Source organism: Cuculus canorus, chromosome 22 (assembly GCF_017976375.1).
Source record: "Cuculus canorus isolate bCucCan1 chromosome 22, bCucCan1.pri, whole genome shotgun sequence".
Taxonomy (NCBI): Eukaryota; Metazoa; Chordata; class Aves; order Cuculiformes; family Cuculidae; genus Cuculus; species Cuculus canorus.
In genome coordinates this window covers 6,501,049-6,520,736 of record NC_071422.1, presented here as the reverse complement: position 1 = coordinate 6,520,736, position 19,688 = coordinate 6,501,049, and the positions used below count along the sequence as shown (strand labels likewise).

Genomic DNA, 19,688 nt, shown 5'->3' with positions numbered 1-19,688 from the left:
TGGAGAAGAGCTCAGCACCCGCTCCTCCTCTCCTTGTGAGGAAGCTGCAGAGCTCAATGAGGTCTCCCCTCAGTCTCCTCCAGGCTGAACAGACCCAGTGACTTCAGCTGCTCCTCACGCAGCTTCACCTCTAAACCCTTCACCAACTTTGTGGCCTCCTCTGGACACTCTCCGGTAGCTTTAGATCCTTTCTTCTATGATTCTATAATTCTATGAAGTGCTACATCTATATGTCTTTTGAACCCCTTCAAGGAAGTCCTGATCAAAGACCCTGGGGTTTTATCGTAGAATCACAGAATCATAGAAGCATAGAATCGTAGAATCATAGAATCGTAGAATCGTAGAATCATAGAATCATAGAAACATAGAAGCATAGAATCGTAGAATCGTAGAATCATAGAATCATAGAATCATAGAATCATAGACTCATAGAATCATAGAATCGTAGAATCATAGAATCGTAGAATCATAGAATCATAGAATCATAGAAGCGTAGAATCGTAGAATCGTAGAATCATAGAATCACAGACTCATAGAATCACAGACTCATAGAATCACAGACTCATAGAATCATAGACTCATAGAATCGTAGAATCGTAGAATCATAGAATCATAGAATCGTAGAATCATAGAAGCATAGAATCATAGAAGCATAGAATAGTTTGGGTTGGAAGGGACCTTAAAGATCATCCAGTTCCAACCCCTCTGCCATGGGGAAAGAAGGAAAGAGAGGGAATGTTAATTAGGTCAGAATTGCCTCCAAAAAGTAGTAAAACTAAATGCAAATTCATAAGGACATGCAAATCAGGCTGGGTTTCAGATTTTAGGAGGCCATTGCTCTCCTTTTAATTGAAGGAAAGGGATGCAGCAACTGCAATTGCCACCCTTAACACACACACAGTTACACTGCAGACAAGGACATATTTCATGGTTTTCCTCAAATCACCCCAACCACGTTAATGTATAAGAAAATTAAGTGAATATGGATATAACTAGCTCTTTACTGATTAGTTTATAAACGGATGGGCACGTGTACAGAGTCAGTCTTGTCTATTGAAACGCACCGCAGGGAGGGAGGGGAGCTGCCGGAAGAAAGAAAGGTTGTTTTTATTCGACGCTTTATAACTTTAATCTTAAGTGAGGTTGATAATCTGGGGAAAGACAAGCCCTACATGTTTTAAAATGCTATCGGCTTATCTAAGCTCAGGCACCACACTTGTGGGACAACCCTTTCCCCGGGATGTAGATAAATAGGAAAAGAACCCAAGGATCCGATTTCCAGTCAACCATTATGAGCCAAGCCTCGATATCACCCTGAAGCTAAACATCCGAAGACTCACTTTGAATGTCTTCTGAATAAAGATGACAAAACCTGATCTTGCAGAAATAAAATTTGCAAGAAGAAAAGTGCATAAAATGAGGAAGAAAATGGTTTTCTTTCCCTATAAAGGAAGAAGAGTTCTTTAAGGTTTTATAGACCAGAAATTTAGATGGAGAACCTGCATTTTTACAGGTCCCTGTCTCGGCTTAAAATGGTAATAGCGTTACTGCAACAAAACCCCGAAGAGTGCTGCCATCCCGAGCTGCAGAATCATCGGATCATCGAAGGCGTTGGGGCTGCAGCAAGCTCCGAGGAGGCTGCGGGCTCTGCAGGACTGGGGTCCCCAGGAGAGGGATGAGAATACAAAGGATTTTCCTGCAGCTTCTCCTCTCTCCCAGGTTCGTGCCTGCAACCGCCTTTGCAAACTGTAGGTCGAGCCGCAAAGTGTGGGCTTTAAAACCTGCTCTTGGCACGGATGGGAAACAAGAAGCCAGGCGTCAGCCTGCTCCTGCACTTTGGGAACTCCACAGGGCATTCCCACGACATCTCCAAGCGCCACTTAATTTTTCACCTTCTGATGAGGTGCTTCAAAGCAGGAAAATCCTGTCTCTGTGCCCGACAGTTAACACAGCAAGTAATTAAAGCGAAACCTTTTCCTGCCACAGAAAGCACTGAACGTGTGGAGATCACACAATCACCCATGTTTCTGCCATCAGAAGCCCACAAAGTGAATTGGGTTTGGAATGAAGCGCCCAGAACAGTGACCTATGTGTAAAACTTATCTTGACTTCAAAAACTAATGACATTTTGTCGCCAAAACCTAATGACATTTTGTCACCAAAACCTAATGACATTTTGTCTTGAATTCTACTGCTAATTACGATGCTGAATTCTGAATATTCACAGTTGAGAAGGATTCGTCGCTTGATCTACAGCAGTGAGATGCTGTGAAGTTTCTTGGAATGGACACTCGCTTTGCTAAAATTCCCAGCCCTGTTCCCAGAGACAATTTGCTGCCTGGTTCAAACTGAGTAGACTTCGGCACCAAACACCCAGGCCACCAGGAGACTGCAGCCAGGCTCTTCATACTCACCTAAACTATCTTCAGGCTCGGTAATTTTGATTTCTTTCTTCATCCCATGGTTAAATCTCTAGACCAGCCCCTTCCTAACTCACAGAGGATGAGCCAAACCATCTCTTGACTTACTCAAGTCCTTGAACTGGGCAAGACCACTGTACCACCGGTGTAAGTGATGGGGAATCCCATTGTCCTTCGCCAGGGTGAGCCTGACTCCGCTGGGCACGGGATGCAACAGTGCACGGGCATCACCCAAACGATCCCAAATCAGATTAAGAACCATTTTAGCAGCTTATAATGCAAAGCAGAGCCTGAGACCAGGGCAAAAGTGACCCGCAGCATGATTTGCAGTGAATATCTTTTTCCTCTCATAAATAGAAGAGACACCGTGGGATGATTATCCACCCAGATTTATCTCTGCAGCTCCGTGTGTATCCTTCTGTGCTTAAAAATGTCTCGCTGCCCTTTGCATTATTGCATTGCCCTTTACATTCATACCGCATAAACCTCTCAAGTACCGTAAAACTTACAAGGTGTAATATAATGTCATGATTTTCTTTTACACACCATAAACAAAAGTCACTGAAAAAGGAGCACTGAAAGGGAGACATTATTTGGCCTGACAACGATACGGGATGAAAATATATATACAAGCATATGTATACACTCTTACACACTTAAAATCCCAAGCTGGATTGATTATCTGGCATTGATGGATCACTTTAATGTATTAGATAGATAAGAAAATTGATTATTCAATAAATCACCACCTGCACGAAGAATCCAGCGGTAAAAAAGAAAGAGAAAATATTATAAATCTGCCTTGCGCAGGCGAAGAAAAAGCTGATACCGTTACGTTTAATCACAAGGTACCTTTTGCTGCACATCCAATGATGGAACGTCTCGGCATCCTGCAGTGCTAAATGACCGGTTTCCCTTCCCAAAGCTCTCTAGGAAGGGAACGGCTGCGAGGCAGCTCCGGCGTTCCCGTGGAGCCAAGTGTGATGCCGTGATGCTGCCGTCCCATGCCAAGAGATGGGTGAACCCCAGAAGAAGAGAGGAAGAAAGCGCCCCAAAATGCCACAGAGGATGGGAGGCTGCGATTCACAGCCTGCTGACCCAAGTGGGACTCCAGCGTGGTTTGAGATGAGCTCGAGAACGGAGAGCCACTCGCATCGTTCGTGGTCAGAGGGAGGAACCTGGCTGTGCACCACCAGCCTCCAGCAGGCACCCGAGCGATGGGTGTGGGGTGAGAGCGGAGCAGAGGGGGGCAAGAGCATCACAAGAATCATAGCGGCAGAGGAGAACAAAGGAAAATCAAAATGAAAAATGGAGTATCTATGGCTTGGAGAAACCATCCACCTCTGTATCCCTCTGGAGACCTGGCCGGTAGGTTTTCTGGGCCTGGTTTTGGAAGCTTTATCTCATGCGTCTTTCTCGGTAGCGAACTTAGTTCTGTTTCTGAAGGAAAGGAACTCAGTGAAGTCAAAGGCTTTTGATATACTGAGGCAAAGCGTGTCATTGAGATGCCTTATAGTGATATTACTAAATAACAACAGACTTTAAGCTAACAGACAAGCTTTAGAAAGGAAATACCGAATGGCTGGATGCTTTCTCGGGGGAGCAGCGTTTCAAATGGTCTGTGATAAACTCCCCTTAACAGCAATCTGGGGGAAAGAATACAAAGATCCCTGCGAGTTACAGCTACGATATCACCACGCTGGGTTATTACTAAAAATCTCCAGGTCGCATCATGGTATCATAATATTCTTGTGACTCTCAGCACACAAAAAAACAGAACAACTACTCCAAGTCGTGTGTTTGGAGTAAGTGAAAACCATTACTTGCCAAATGTCCTACGGGTCTGATGCTGCCCTAGAAGGCTAAAACACACAATTCCACCTTCTTGCCCAAGAAAATCTGCTGCCCACACTGGAAATTAGAAGGTGGAGATGAGAGAGAAGCCGGTACTGTCCTTCTCAAGGACGTTTTGCCTTTCTTTCTCCAACACGGAGCCTCCGGATCCTGTGCTGTGCTCAGCTCTCACCCAGAAGCCCTGTTACACGGTTGGAATGCTTCCCAGGTATATAAAACCACAAATGGTTATAGAAAGCGTTAGGAAACAGACTTGATCTGCTCTAATTTTTACTAGAAAATATATACCAGCCGCCCTTATGCAGAATATGAAAGATTAATAACTCCTCTCCGGTGAGGCGTGAATCAGAGCGGTTCAGACCGAGCAGCATCTGTGCGGTTAAAGAAAACCTTTACTTATACGGCAGTGAAAACAGCCAGCTTTTTCCAACTCCCCGGCACCGTAGCGATACAGACACACACATTATTCTTTCCCGACGCCTTAAAGGCCAACTTTCCAGCAGAGCAGCTCCCTTTCGGCAGACACCGTCGCACACGGGCAGCGCAGCCCCAGGAGCACCCGGGGAGCGAAGCTGGAGGTGGTGGTGTGAAGGCTGGGGCTGTCCTTCAAGTCAAAATGTATTCTCAGGTCCTCTGCTATGCACATTTGCTCTATTCATAACAAAATCAGCCCTGTTTAATGTACATTTTGTGCTGCAGCCAGGGGAAAAAAAAATCTTCTCTGCCCATGTACCAGAGGGTGGAATTTGAAATCACTGCTGTGACTTCTTTCCGAGTGCTTTGGATTCACTACAGAAGTAACCAACGAGTCTAACGCTTCAGGCCCAATAGCCAGCCGTAACTCAGCTAAATTCGTGGGTTATACCAGATTTTATTTACTGTTTCATCCTGGGAGATAAGGAGGAGATGACAGACATCTGTTCATTAAAGCGGGGGAAAGCCACCCACAGCGAAGGCAGGTTCCCTCCCCATGCGCTGCCGCGTCTTTAATCGCATCCAGAGTTTGCAATAGCAGCCCTGTTATTTTAAGAACGGCTCGTGTTCCTATTCCCCTGGGTCCTGGCGTCTTCAAAGAGCTGGGCTGTTCACCTCCAAGTCCCCAATTTGAGCAAAGGACTGTGCTGTAGCAATCAAATGTCATTAGCGGCTAATGAGTACCCGGTGGCCAATGCAAGAGCAGTCAATGGTGTGGTCCCATTCCTTATTGGACACACGAAGCACCGTTATAACCCAAACTGCTGCAGTGGCACTAATGAATGCTCCTGAAGCTGCTGTTTGCAGATGTCAAGGATGGAAGGCTAATTTCAATCAATGGGTCTCAAAAGCCTTTGTAACGGGCTCAGCCCGGTACCTGTGACTCTGGATGCCCTTAGTGGGGATCCCTGGGTGCCCGATTTCCAAAGTGCTGTGCAAAATGCAAGTCCCAAATTCAAGAATTCATCTGAAAAATTCCGTGATTTTAAGTCTTGGGTTTATTCCTCTGATCATAGAATCATAGAATGGTTTGGGTTGGAAAAGACCTTAAAGGTCATCTAGTTCTGACCCCCCTCACCGCTTCCCAATTCGGATTTTCCTTCTATGAGTTTGACCCCCTCCGGAGGGCGCAGGTTGTTGGCTGGGGTGCAGCAAGAAAACCCAAAGACTGCGCAGGTCCCTGGGTTAAAATATTAAATAATACAGCTACAGCAAGGCAGCCTTTTGTCGCCAATGACTGGTGTTTGCTTTCCTCTCCTTATTTACCCTGCTGCAGAGGATGAACGACTCAGTGTGTGCAGGAGGGAGCTCCTGGGATTGCCTCCGACGCGCGGGTACCCTGCGGCTCTCCTCAGCGGTGTCTGCAACCCAACAGCTTTTTCCTGATTATCTCCTCGCCCAGAAATAACGGAGCAGTCGCATCCATGTTTGTGTATTCACGCACAAGTGTCTTGCTGCGGATTTAAAGAAGGAGGACTGATGCTGTCGAACACTCAGGTCACACTCGACACAAGAAGCCTCTCGTTGTGCGAACCCGAGAAATGAAGCCGTGATGCCAGAGGAAGGTTCCCTGCGGGGCAGCGCAGCAATAGGGGGGTGGCAGGAGGGCACAGCAAAAGGGATTAACGGAGGCAACCACCAAGAAAAGCCATGCCGGAGCAAAGGCAAAGCAGTGAACTGAGCCTTCCACCTGCTTGAAGAGCTCTTGCGCGTGGTAAGGACCTTCAGCTGGTTTAAGAGTAACAAATTGCTGAGGGACATGGTTTAAGAGTAATAAATTGCTTAGGGACATGGTTTAAGGGAGTGTTAGGAATGGTTGGACTCGATGATGCAGTGGGTCCTTTCCAACCTGGTGATTCTATGAAATACCAACACATTATCCTTGTTTTTACTGTTACCGAACAGTACTTACATATGAAGCCCCATCACAGCTGCCTCCCCTCTACATCAGCCCAAACGGAGACAATCCCTGCCTGATAAAACAACCCAGAGTCTCAAAGGGGGCAGAGAAGCCCACAGGGTTAACTGGTGGAGCATCAGGATCCCCTGTGGAGTCAGTGCAAACAGCAACATCTGCACTCACAGCAACATCGATTCTCAAGGCTTTGAGACAACAAGCACTCCTCATTTCCCACTTTTTCCCTTTGGCAACAGCACCACAGCCGGTTTTTATCGTGGTGTTCAGCCCTCAGCTCCTCTCCAACGTTTGCCTCTCCCCCTCCTTGCCCGTTGAGTTCTGATGCTTTCAACTTGTTATCTGCCCTACCCAGAGACTTCCACCAGCCTCTCTTCTATGTTCGCAAAGAAAAAGAGAACTTGAGACAGCATCACATTAAACCTCCAACCAAACAGAGGGAAAGGAGATTACACAATATAACTGGTGGAGGAACACAATACATTGGATTACGAGGCTTAACGCTCGCTACAAACAGACCGCGCATGTTGGGTTTTATTCAATATTGTGTCTCCATGAGAGACTCCAGCATCATAGCCACTCTGGCAGAGCTACTCCATGCAAATACTTGGAAATTAGTGATGATAGCCAAGAGAAGAATGCTGGAAGGAGGAAGGTGGTCAAAGCAGCCAGGCATGGTCTGCAGCCCAAACACCAGCCCTGAACGAGTGCTGGTGTTGAATCAGCAGCGGCCAAGAGAATCGTAGAATCATGAGTTTGGGAAGGACCTTACAGCCCATCCAGTGCCGCCCCCTCTACAGGCAGGGACACCTCCCACTGGATCCGGTTGCTCCAAGCCCCATCCAACCTGGCCTTGAACCCCTCCAGGGATGGGGCAGCCACCACTGCTCTGGGCCAGGACCTCCTCACCCTCTCAGGAGAACATTTCGTGTTAAGATATCGTCTCAATCTCCCCTCTTTCATCTTAAAAACATTCCTCTATCCCTTTCCTCCATGATCAAGAGCTCCTCCCCAGCTTTCCTGGAGCCCCTTTCAGCATTGGAAGCTGCTCTAAGGTCTCCTGGGAGCCTTCTCTTCTCCAGGCTGAACAACCCCAACTCTCTCAGCCTGTCCTCGTGTGGGAGGTGCTCCATCTCTCTGAATCACGGCTGGGGGCACCCACCCACCTTGAGGAAGCAGCCCAGCGCTAAGTAGGTCTGTTAATTTTGGCCGTGCTCCTACCCCTGTGATGAACGAGGGTCTATTTTTTTTCTCCTGGTTTGTGGTTTGATCTTAATTTCCTGTATGAAGTTCTCCAGAGGATGCCAAGATCAAATAATTAGACTATTCTGCGATAAAGAGGTAACATTGTTATTCAAATGTATTCAGAATTAATTTACCACCAAACAATTTACACCGCCACCCTTATATCCTGCTGAAATTACTGGAATACGTTATCTGACACACAAAGCATCTCACGACCTGAAATAACTTCATCAACCACTAAATGCTTCAACAGTGGGTGTGTGGCTGCAGAAACACACATGGAAACGCAGGAGAAGCCACAAAGTGACTTAAAAACAGGGAAAACAAAAGGAAAGAAAAAATAGCACTTTACTTGCAAGAGTGAAAATGCAGACAGCAAAATTCTGAAGCGGTCCATCAGCCCTAGGAGGTTTGGGGCCAGATTCTCATCTCACACTCCCAGTGGAAGGCATCGTCAAAGCCACTCCGAATTCCAACCAGCACAGAGGGCTCCATCCGAGTCCACTCCCGGTGCTGCGCAAGGTGCCTCCAGGCCAGGGGAGCCCAGCTGTGCTTTCAGTGTGCTTCTACTCAAACTGGGGAGCAACCAGCAGGGGTTGTGGGAGGTGTCCCTGCCCATCGCAGGGGGATTAGAACCGGATGAGCTTTAAGGTCCCTTCCAACCCAAACCATTCTGTTTCTCTGTGGAAATGCATTGCCTGGGGTGCACTTCTGGGGGTACACAGCCCATTGTGCATAGCCTGGGGTGCACTTCTGGGGGTGCACAGCCTATTGTGCATAGCCTGGGGTGGACTTCTGGGGGTACACAGCCCATTGTGCATAGCCTGGGGTGGACTTCTGGGGGTGCACAGCCCATTGTGCATAGCCTGGCGTGCACTTCTGGGGGTGCACAGCCTATTGTGCATAGCCTGGGGTGCACTTCATGGGGTACACAGCCCATTGTGCATAGCGTGGGGTGCAATTCTGGGGGGCACAGCCTGATGTGCATAGCCTGGGGTGCACTTCTTGGGGTACACAGCCCATTGTGCATAGCGTGGGGTGCAATTCTGGGGGGCACAGCCCGATGTACAAAGGCTGGGGTGCACTTCTTGGGGTGCACAGCCCATTGTGCATAGCCTGGGGTGGACTTCTTGGGGTGCACAGCCCATTGTGCATAGCCTGGGGTGCACTTCTTGGGGGGCACAGCCTGATGTGCATAGCCTGGGGTGCACTTCTTGGGGTACACAGCCCATTGTGCATAGCCTGGGGTGCACTTCTGGGGGGGCACAGCCTGATGTGCGTAGCCTGGGGTGCACTTCTTGGGGTGCACAGCCCGATGTGCATAGCCTGGGGTGCACTTCTTGGGGTACACAGCCCATTGTGCATAGCCTGGGGTGCACTTCTTGGGGTGCACAGCCCGATGTGCATAGCCTGGGGTGCAATTCTGGGGGTGCACAGCCCATTGTGCATAGCCTGGGGTGCACTTCTCGGGGTGCACAGCCCATTGTACATAGCTGGGGTGCATTGCCTGGGGTGCCCAGCCCTGGATGCACTTCTTGGGGTGCCCCCAGTGCTCGGACAGCCTGGCACTGGCTTGGGCACTAAGCAAATGCCCTTAAATCACTGTAGAGGCTAAAAGTACGAAGGTGAGTCTCTACCAGCGTGCACCCCATTGTCCAGCTGAGCCCCCCCATGGGGCAGCACATGCCGGTGGGGCTCCAGGTCCTCTCCCACCCCACTGCCATCCACCACCGGAGCCACTCTGCCACCACACGCTGAGGACCAACAGCCTTGAGCTGAACACAAACCCACCCTCCAGCCTTCCTGAGCATCACCCCAAGCACCCCCACACCCCACGGCAGTTCCCAGCCGTGGGCACGGCTTTTTTTTTTTTTCCCAGCCTGGAAAAGCCTTTTGCTTTTATTTTTAAAAATCAAACTTAGTTCGCTGAGTGTAGGAAGGTGATTTCAAAATAAAAATCCAGACAGGCATAATACGCCTCAGGAAAGCCAAACACACAGAGGAGGATGATTATCTGCAGAATTTGTTTTCTATGTATTTATATAAAATAATCAATGATTTTTTTTTTCCCCACACTGACTCCGATCCAATTTCATTGTCTTTTCTGTGTTAGTTGCAAATCATACAAGCAATCAATGCCCTGACCCCTTCTCTGCACAAACACAGCTTAGAAAGCGACTACAAGAAATAAAATCCGATAAATTCCTCCATGCAGGGCTGTTTGTTTAAAAGCTTAAACTGGAGCCCAGCCCTGTTCACAGAGACTTCAGCGATCAAGAGTGGGACTTCTAGACATGCTTGAGGTATAATTATTGCCAGAAATATCAGCTGGAATATAACCTCAGTTAAAAAAAAAAACAACAACAAGAGGAAGAACCCAGAGGGGAAGGTAATTCCTTTTAAAAATGTAGGAAGCAGAATGCAATCCCTCTTAAGTGCAGCGGATTTCTCCGGTGGAAGAAGGACAAGGTGGGCGTGCAGCTGGTGTTGGGGGACAAGGCAGGCTGGGACCCTCTAGAGGGATGCAAGAGGGATGCAAACGCCTCTTCTTGCCTTGCAGGAGCAGAGAGGAAAATGTTGGCAGCAGGGTTGTGAGGTTCTGGTGTGTCCCCCCCCCTCAGCAGCCCTTAAATACAAACAAACCCACTAATCAACGAATGCAAGAGCTAAAATTGGATTGATGGCTCCTCTGGTTTAGTTTTTTTCCCAATTAGTTATTAATCCCGAACCACTGGCATCCGTCTGAGCCGCACGTATATCTCGCTAACACATCATCCATCAAAATAATCACCCAGAGTCATTTCTTGATGATGCTTCAGCAAAGCCGGGCAATTGAAACCGGGCTGTTCCGAAGCACCCATCCTCCAGGTTCCACGCGGGACACCCTTTCCAGTCATCCCACCTCGCTTTTTTAGGGCTGGTGCCATCAGGCTCTACAAAATGGCATCAAGCTCTCCTCTATCACTTTGAAGAGGTGCTACTACTGGGTTTTAATCTAAGAGAAAGGTTAGATAAATAGGCTATCTACGGCGGCTTAATCATCTTGCACTCACTTTTTTTTACTATATGAGGGGAATGATATTGCAAATACTCAGCTGCTCAGTGCAGCACTTAATAAAGGGTATAATCTCCCTGATCTCATCCTCAGTCGGGGCTGGCAGCATCGCAGACCGCCTCTCGGTCACCGGGCTGTAAACACCCAGCACCTCCACTCACATCCTTCCACTTATCTGTCTTTAGAACCGGAATCCCTCGGAGACGAATTGAGCACCTGGAGCGTGAGCGGCAGATCTGGATGGTGTTTTCTGATACGGCGTTATCAAATATTTCACAGATCGCCTAAGAACCGAACGGCTGGGGAATAAGCTTGAGATACCAACTCCTCCTTAATAAAGAAAACCCAGCGACGAGGCGCAGACTTTCTTTGTATGCAGAGAGGTATAGATTATATTTAGATGTGAAGATTAAATATTTATATTTTACTCGAGAGAGAGAGAAAGAGCGCTTTTGGCTTTTCCTTCCCTCACTTAAGATACTTCTCCCTGTATTTATTTGAATAGCTTCGTAGGAAAACAAGAGCTTTGAAAAGTTACCTATTTTCTCTCTGGTTTGATTTTCAGTCCTAAACCAATACTTATTTAAGTGTTTCCACTTCTTGGGATACCTAATAATTAAAAGAATTACTTGAAAGCCAGGGCAGCTTTGCACAAATGAACGCGGAGGGGAAAAAGCTGCAATTTTCCAGTGGGCTGGAAAAGAGGTCAAAACGGTGCCGGTTTTAGCTGAGAGCAAAGGTAAACAGACATCTCCCTGCAGCCCCGTTTAAAGCGCGTTTCTCATCTTTAAGATTCTGATTTTACTGATGAAGAAAAAGCCTTAAACGAGGTGCTGAACATCAGGGTTTTCCTCGGCGCTGGAAGGGAGGCTGGTGCTGCGGCAGGCGCTGGCAGAGGCGATGCGCAGCCGTGTGGTGCAGCGGGCAGCCCTGCCTGCCTGCCCACCAGTGTGCCCATCACCCTGCTCCTGGGCTGCCTCCGAGCCCCAGAGGAAGGGGAGCAGAGCCCCAGAGGAAAGGGAGCAGAGCCCCAAAGGAAAGGGAGCAGAGCCCCAGAGGAAGGGGAGCAGAGCTCCAGAAGAAGGGGAGCAGAGCGCCAAAGGAAGGGGAGCAGAGCCTCAGAGGAAGGGGAGCAGAGCCTCAGAAGAAGGGGAGCAGAGCCCCAAAGGGAGGGGAGCAGAGCCTCAAAAGGAGGGGAGCAGAGCTCCAGAAGAAGGGGAGCAGAGCCCCAAAGGGAGGGGAGCAGAGCCCCAAAGGGAGGGGAGCAGAGCTCCAGAAGAAGGGGAGCAGAGCGCCAAAGGAAGGGGAGCAGAGCCCCAGAGGAAGGGGAGCAGAGCCTCAGAAGAAGGGGAGCAGAGCCCCAAAGGAAGGGGAGCAGAGCCCCAAAGGGAGGGGAGCAGAGCCTCAAAGGAAGGGGAGCAGAGCTCCAGAAGAAGGGGAGCAGAGCCCCAAAGGAAGGGGAGCAGAGCCCCAAAGGAAGGGGAGCAGAGCTCCAGAGGAAGGGGAGCAGAGCCCCAGAGGAAGGGGAGCAGAGCCTCAAAGGAAGGGGAGCAGAGCCTCAGAGGAAGGGGAGCAGAGCCTCAGAAGAAGTGGAGCAGAGCCCCAAAGGGAGGGGAGCAGAGCCCCAAAGGAAGGGGAGCAGAGCCTCAAAGGAAGGGGAGCAGAGCCTCAAAGGAAGGGGAGCAGAGCCCCAGAGGAAGGGGAGCAGAGCCCCAAAGGAAGGGGAGCAGAGCCCCAGAGGAAGGGGAGCAGAGCCCCAAAGGAAGGGGAGCAGAGCCCCAGAGGAAGGGGAGCAGAGCTCCAGAGGAAGGGGAGCAGAGCCCCAGAGGAAGGGGAGCAGAGCCCCGGAGGAAGGGGAGCAGAGCCCCAAGTGATTTTGGTGAAGGGCTGGCAGCAGTTTCAGGGCTGGAAGCTCCTCAATCCTATTGTGCCATTGCTAGAAAATCTATTTTCAGGACAACTGAGGCACCTGGACTTGAGGCTGGACATCCCCACAGAGCCACAGGGATCGTTCAGGGCCTGAACGTCACGCTGGTATTCCCAAGGGTTTTGGCAGCCCCTGTCTGAGCGATTTTAGCCCGTTCCCTTGCGAGCGTGTGCTTGCGCAGCAGCAGCTCCTTGCACGCCGCCTCCGGAGCGTCAGCCTGGCAGCAAGACGGGTCCAACCACCAAGGATCAGGCCCGCTGCTGCCCTGCCAAAAGCAGGACGAGCTGCAAGCCCTTCCAGCTTCAACACAGCCCACGAGCACACGGCTTATGGTCCTGATGGGGATCTGCACGCTGCGACCCACCGGGGACCCACTGCAGCACTCTCGGGGGGACAGGCTGGGGATAGATGGGGGACAGATGGGGAGCTCTGCCACGGCGCAGCTCGTGGAGCCTCCTGGAGAAGCCCAGCGTGCCCCATCAGCAGCAAAAAGAATTTACCGGGGAGTGGGTTTCTGTCACACAAAACCATTTCCAGCTGTTCCAGGCTGTGGCTGAGCATACCAAGCAGCTTGGCTCCAGCAAAAAGTTCAGTCGCCAGGCCCCACAGGCAGCTCCATTAACCTTTTCCAGCAACATTTCTGGTGCTACAACATGCCCAGGACCACCTTTGCCTGGAGCGCCTTGGGCACAGCGAGCCAAGGAAGAGCAGATGTTCAACCTGCAGCAACCAAGCTCTGGTCCAGGAGATGATCTGGGCAGCGCAGTGGCTCAAAATCGTTCCAGAGGTGACAGTGTTTCACTTCAGAAAGCGTCTGTCCCTAAGGAGTGGCATTTTTCTTAGTGGCTTTCACATCGCTGCTGTGCAGTCACACTGGGATAAATAAGACCTATTTTTTCCACTTGAAAATAGCCACAAATCTATTCAGTTTTCACTAGTTTCTCTGGGTTAGAGTTTGGTCCCTGAAAAGACAGGTAAATCCGTCCTTATAATTTTTCTGGGCAGGGACAAAATCCCTGGGAATGTGTACTGACAGCAAAGTACGTGGGGTGTAACGGGAAATCAGTGCTGCTCTTTACACGACACGCTTAAAACAAGTATCTCATTTAATTAGAAAAAGAAAGATCATAGACTCCTTCCTAAGCCGTTCTCTGCGCAATTACTTTATGTAACATTATTAAAAATTAATTTTCCCCGGAACCTCAGCAGTTTAATGAAACACGCCTGGCCCTCAGCAGCGGTGGAACCAGCCCGCTGGCATCCTCCGGGCAGCAGAGCTCGGTGCTTCCAGCTCCTCTGGGCTGCCCATCCCTTGTGCTGGGCACCTCTGCCACTGGGTCAAAGCATCTCTGCACAGCACCACTAATGCAGCAAGCTCAACAGCTCTCCTTGCAGAGGCACAGCACCCTCCTTGCACCGAGCATTCCCTTCTCCAGGGGCATGGCAAGCCCGCCGAGAACAGCATCCCCAATCTCTGGGGACAGAGCATCTCCCTCTCCAAGGGCAAAGCATTCCTCTCTCGGGGAGCTCAGCATCCCTCCTCTCCGAGGGCTCAACATTCCCCCTCTCCCGGGGGTTGGTATCCTTCCTCTCCAGGGCTCAGCAGCCCTCCTCTCTATAGGCTCGGCATCCCCCGTCTTTGGGGTCTCAGCATACCCCCTCTTTGGGGTCTCAGCATCTCCCCTCGCTGGAAGCTCACCGTGTCCCTCTCGGGGGTCTCAGTTCCCCCTTCTCCGGGGCTCAGCATTCCCCCTCTTAAAGGTCTCCCATTCCTCCGCTCCGAAGCTCAGCATCCTCCCTCTTTGAGGTCTCAGCACATTCCCTCTCCAGGTGCAAAGCATCCCCCTCTCTGGAGGCTCACCATGCCCTTCCCGGGGCTCTCGCATATCCCCTCTCCGGGGCTCAGCATCCCCCTTCTTTGGGGTTTCAGAATCCCCCCTCTTTGGGGTTTCAGCATCCCTCCTCTCGAAGCTCAGCATCCCCCCTCTTTGGGGTTTCAGCATCTCCCCTTTCCAAAGCTCAGCATCTCCCCTCTTTGGGGTTTCAGCATCCCTCCTCTCCAAAAGCTCAGCATCCCCCTTCTTTGGGGTTCCAGCATCCCTCTTTTTTGGGGTTTCAGCATCCCTCCTCTCGAAGCTCAGCATCCTCCCTCTTTGGGGGTTCACAATCCCCCCTCTTTGGGGTTTCAGCATCCCTCCTCTCCAAAAGCTCCGCATCCCCCCTCTTTGGGGTTTCAGCATCTCCCCTCTTTGGGGTTTCAGCATCCCTCCTCTCCAAAAGCTCAGCATCCCCCTTCTTTGGGGTTCCAGCATCCCTCTTTTTTGGGGTTTCAGCATCCCTCCTCTCGAAGCTCAGCATCCTCCCTCTTTGGGGGTTCACAATCCCCCCTCTTTGGGGTTTCAGCATCCCTCCTCTCCAAAAGCTCCGCATCCCCCCTCTTTGGGGTTTCAGCATCTCCCCTCTTTGGGGTTTCAGCATCCCTCCTCTCCAAAAGCTCCGCATCCCCCTTCTTTGGGGTTCCAGCATCCCCCCTCTTTAGGGTCTCTCAGCCCCGTCTCGGGGGCTGAGCCCCCTCCTCTCCTCCTCTCCTCCTCGTTCCCCGCTCCGTGCCGGGACAGAACCGCTCTCCCTTCCCCGTTCCTCGCCTCCATCCCAGCACCTCGCAACGCATCCCCCCTCCCCAGCACCTCTCCCCGCAACTTCTCCCCTCTTTTCCCGACCCGTCCCGAGGGGGAAGAAGCCTCCTTACCTATCCGGATGACATGCGGCATCCCGTGCGAGCACTGGCCCCAGAAACCCCCGACCAGGAGCGCTGCCCAGTATTCCCAGAGCACGCCGCGGATTGCCGGCCAGAGATGGGGCATCGTTGGGGGGGGGTGGGGGACACGGGCCCTACGGCCCCAGGGGCAGCGGGGGAGCGGGGGGCTGCTGCCCGGGGCTCAGGCGGAGCGGCCGGTGGCTGCTGAGGCCGAACAGCTCATGACACATCTTAGTGCGGCCGCGCCGGCCGGTCCCGCGGCAGACTGCTTCTTGCCGAGCTGAGCCGAACTGAACCGATTCGATGCAATCCGAGCCGTGTCGAGCCGTTAACCGGTGCTGCTCGAAAGGCACCTGCGGAGCCGGGGCTGCCGGTGCGCCCGCAGGAGCGGCTCTGTCCCCTCCTACCACTGATGCGCGCGGCTCGCGCGAAGCTCCGGAGTGGAGCGCGTACACACACACACACACAGAGACACACACACACACAGAGACAACCCCCCCCCAACACCAGCCCCGACCCCCAGACCCGTTGCAAGGGCAGGGTGGGCTCAGCGGGTCCCACCGAGCTTCGGGGGGTGGGGGGGACACAGCGGAGCAGGGGATAGAGGGGGGTTGCAAAGTCCCCTTGACCCCCAACAGCCCCTATCCCATAGATCCTGGGGTGCCCCGCTTTGCCCTGCCCCCCCCCGACAGCCCCTGTTGGTAGATCTTGGGGTACCCACTGTCCTCTGAGCTCCCCGCTGTCCCTTATGTCCCCAGGGTCACATATATCCCTTGTGGCCCCCACAGCCCCACTGGTGCGCACTGGGCGAGGCTGGGTAGCATGGCTTAGGCTGGGTTTGGGGCTCCTCCAGGGATGCTGGGGGTCCCAGGACCATTCCTGGGATGCTGGGGGTCCCAGGACCATTCCAGGGATGCTGGGGGGGGTTCCTGGGGTGCTTTCAGTACCTGTACCTGCCAGCAAGAACCCAACCCAGGCTCTGCAACCCAAGTTTAATGACCTCTCGGTGACAGAGACAAAGGGCTGCACAGGCAGCGGATAAGTAGGCTGCTTTGTCAACTTGCTGGGCTAGGCTAGGGCGAATTTATTTTTTCCTCATTTAAATAATTTGATCTATTCCATCATTTCCAATCGCTCCCATTTGCCAGCTGCCTGCTAACTACATCGCCTGGAACATCTGAAGAGCAGATCTTTAATTTTCTTACAACCATACTATTACTCCGTATCTGTTCACCCCTTTAATTTTCCTTGTCCGTCGCTTCCCTCGGCAGCAAGCGCGCTGCGAGAAAAGCCCATCGCCGCCCTGAGCCGAAGCGCCCCATCCCACCCCAGCCTCCGTTCGCCTGAATGTATGAACTGGAGGAGGAGGAGACATATGCGATATCGCTGTCGGTTTATGACTCAAAGAATAAGTTCCTGGGTGCATTCGGCAGCAGCCAGCGAGCACACCCACTGCTGCAGGGAGGCAGGCGCGCAGGGGACCCTCTGCACGCCCATCGCAGTGGTGTCTGGTCTCCAGCTGTTTCTTTCCAGCAATGAGGGATTGGCCAGGGTGTCTGATAGCTGTCAGCATCACCGAGTCGTAAGGAAAAGCTGCAAGAGCCTATGGGAGATTTGGACGCCCATGGAAGGACCAACCCCTCCTGGAGATGCTGGTGTAACTCTTCTTCCTAAAGCCTCCTCTGGTGATGCGGTTTAACTCGTGCTTCGTTTCGGAGTGATGGGAAGGGTACCCCTGAGCATGACCTTCAGTGTTATGTCGTGGTGGCTCAGACTTTTTCTTTCTCCTTGCCTAAAAGCCAAGAGAGGTAAAAGCACCGCTCAGCAGCTCCGAAGCACTGTGCAGAAGTGCAGTCTCAAACCGTTCCGCTGTTACTGTTCATTGTGGGCAGGCGGAGGCCCCGACTCCTCGCAGGAGCTCTTACCTGTGTAAAAGACAGTTATAGAAAAGGGGGTCTCACGTGAAGGATATTTTCATCCCTCGCAACACCAAAAAAGCATAAGATTTAGCGAAAGGGCATGGAAGATATTTTCTTCACTTACTGCTCCAATGAAGGACAGCTGCTTCTGTGAACTCTAAATGTCACAACCTGGTGAGTCTTCTCACCTGGAGATAATGAAAAGCCCCACAGAGCTTTTAGGGGGCAGAGGGAGCTCTTTCAGCTGTGGCTGTTTCTCACCCTTTCCAGGCTCCACCCTGTAGAGCAGAGGGTTTGATTTGCAGTCACTCAGGACAAGAGAGTCAGAGTTTGTGGACTGTTAAAATAAAAACGTAGCTGGGCTGATAGTTCATTAGTGCTGGGATGCTGCTTCTCGCCTTTTTGCTGGCACCAAGAAGGCTCCAAGCTTTGCCTCAGCCGCTGGATCCTACTGCAGGACCAGCACAGAGAGTTTAGTCCTTATTATCTTATTTGCTCAGCATCTGATTGGGGGGATGTGGAGGTCAGGAACAGTCCTCGTGGTGTATGTGTAGGACAGAGAAGGAAACGTGCACTGCTCAGAAAGGCAGGAGAGCAGCAGCCACTCATCAGAAGTTGGAGAGGAACCCATGCCAAGCAATGCCTGGACCCTGGGCAGCTCTGTGACCAGCTCAGAGCTGCAGGTCTCCTTACTCGGGGGTGGGGGGGTTTGTAGCTTTTCCATCCCCAAGCAATCCAAGCACATCCAGCAGACCAGGGCTGGACTTCCATTCCTTCTCTTCCTGTCCCCCCACACTGTCCCACAGCGCTTGCGTGTGACCTCTCGCCTCCTGCTGCCCTCCAAAGGAACCCCAGGGCTGCTCCATGTCATCATTAAAAAAAAAGACGAATAATTTGGAAACTCCTCTTGCACCACAGCTACTTCAGATGGTTTTGCCTCCTCCCCACCCCCCAGAAAACAATTAGGCTCTGTGCCCCACCCCAGGGTCCACACCTGCAAGCAATGATCTCCAGCCATCAGGGCAAAGTCTTCTTCAGCTGAGAGAAAGGGAGACCATTAGCAGGTCGTTACAGAGAGGTCAACGTGGCTGAGAGACAAGGGATTGAGTCTCCACAACCCGCCGAGAACTTCAGAGAACCAGAGCTCCACTTTGGTGCTGCCAAACAGGTAAGTGCTCTCCTTCTCGTGGTGGGATGCTGGGTTAGATGGACCATGGAGGCAAGGTAGGACCTTCTCCAGGGATGTGGGGTTGTTGCCTTGCTGAAGGACAACCAAAGATGCCAGCAGGGCAACCCCAAAGATGCCAGCAGGGCAACCCCAAAGATGCCAGCAGGGCAACCCCAAAGATGCCAGCAGGGCAACCCCAAAGATGCCAGCAGGGCAACCCCAAAGATGCCAGCAGGGCAACCCCAAAGATGCCAGCAGGGCAACCCCAAGATGCCAGCAGGGCAACCAAAGATACCAGCAAGGCTTTGGCATCCTTCTCTGGTTTATTCTAGTGATGCTAAAAATATAAGGTATTATAGTTCACAACCAGTGTGAAAATAGCTTTAATTCAGCGTTTCATAGGATATCAATTAGTGTGAATTCTCTGCTGTATTTATAACTTATGAACATGGTGTTCCGTCTCGAAGAAGTCGTTTGGTTTATTCGTATGAGGATATTTGGATATGTGAGGTTTTCATGCTGCTTTTTTTTTTTACAGTGGTATTCAGAGCTCCCTTTATTACATGGGATTCTGATAATTGTGTACGTTTTACCTTTTTTTTTTTTCCCGCATACATAAAAATCTCAGTTGTCTCACTGACAAATAAAACTGTAGATTTATTGCTCTCCTAAAGCCTGTAGGGATGTAAGGCTCTTTATTTTTGAGTATGAAAAGAAACTGCTTGCAAAAGGGGGAAAAAAACAGTGAAATTATGAAAATCTGGGGGAAAACGCTGATTGACAAAACCTTTCCAATTGATATTCCTGCTTCAGAGCAGCAGCAGAGGGATGAACCTTGCAGGAGGAGATGAACCTTGCAGGAGGAGACAGAGGCATTTCTATAGCAGTGGCATTTTTCCACACTAATGAAGAAAAAGAGGCTTCCCTTATATTATTATTTTTTTTTTTAATGG

General features: G+C 51.1%; 1 protein-coding gene across 1 annotated transcript in view; it reads right to left on the bottom strand.

Annotated features, from left to right (window-relative positions):
• Positions 1-16,027, bottom strand: part of GRIK3 (glutamate ionotropic receptor kainate type subunit 3) — a 136,881-nt gene extending 120,854 nt beyond the window's left edge. The window contains exon 1 of the mRNA XM_009567817.2: positions 15,640-16,027. Within this exon, the coding sequence (XP_009566112.1) occupies positions 15,640-15,754 (115 nt within the window). The 5' untranslated portion in view covers positions 15,755-16,027. The remainder of the gene's footprint in view (positions 1-15,639) is intronic.
• Positions 16,028-19,688: the final 3,661 nt, after the last annotated feature.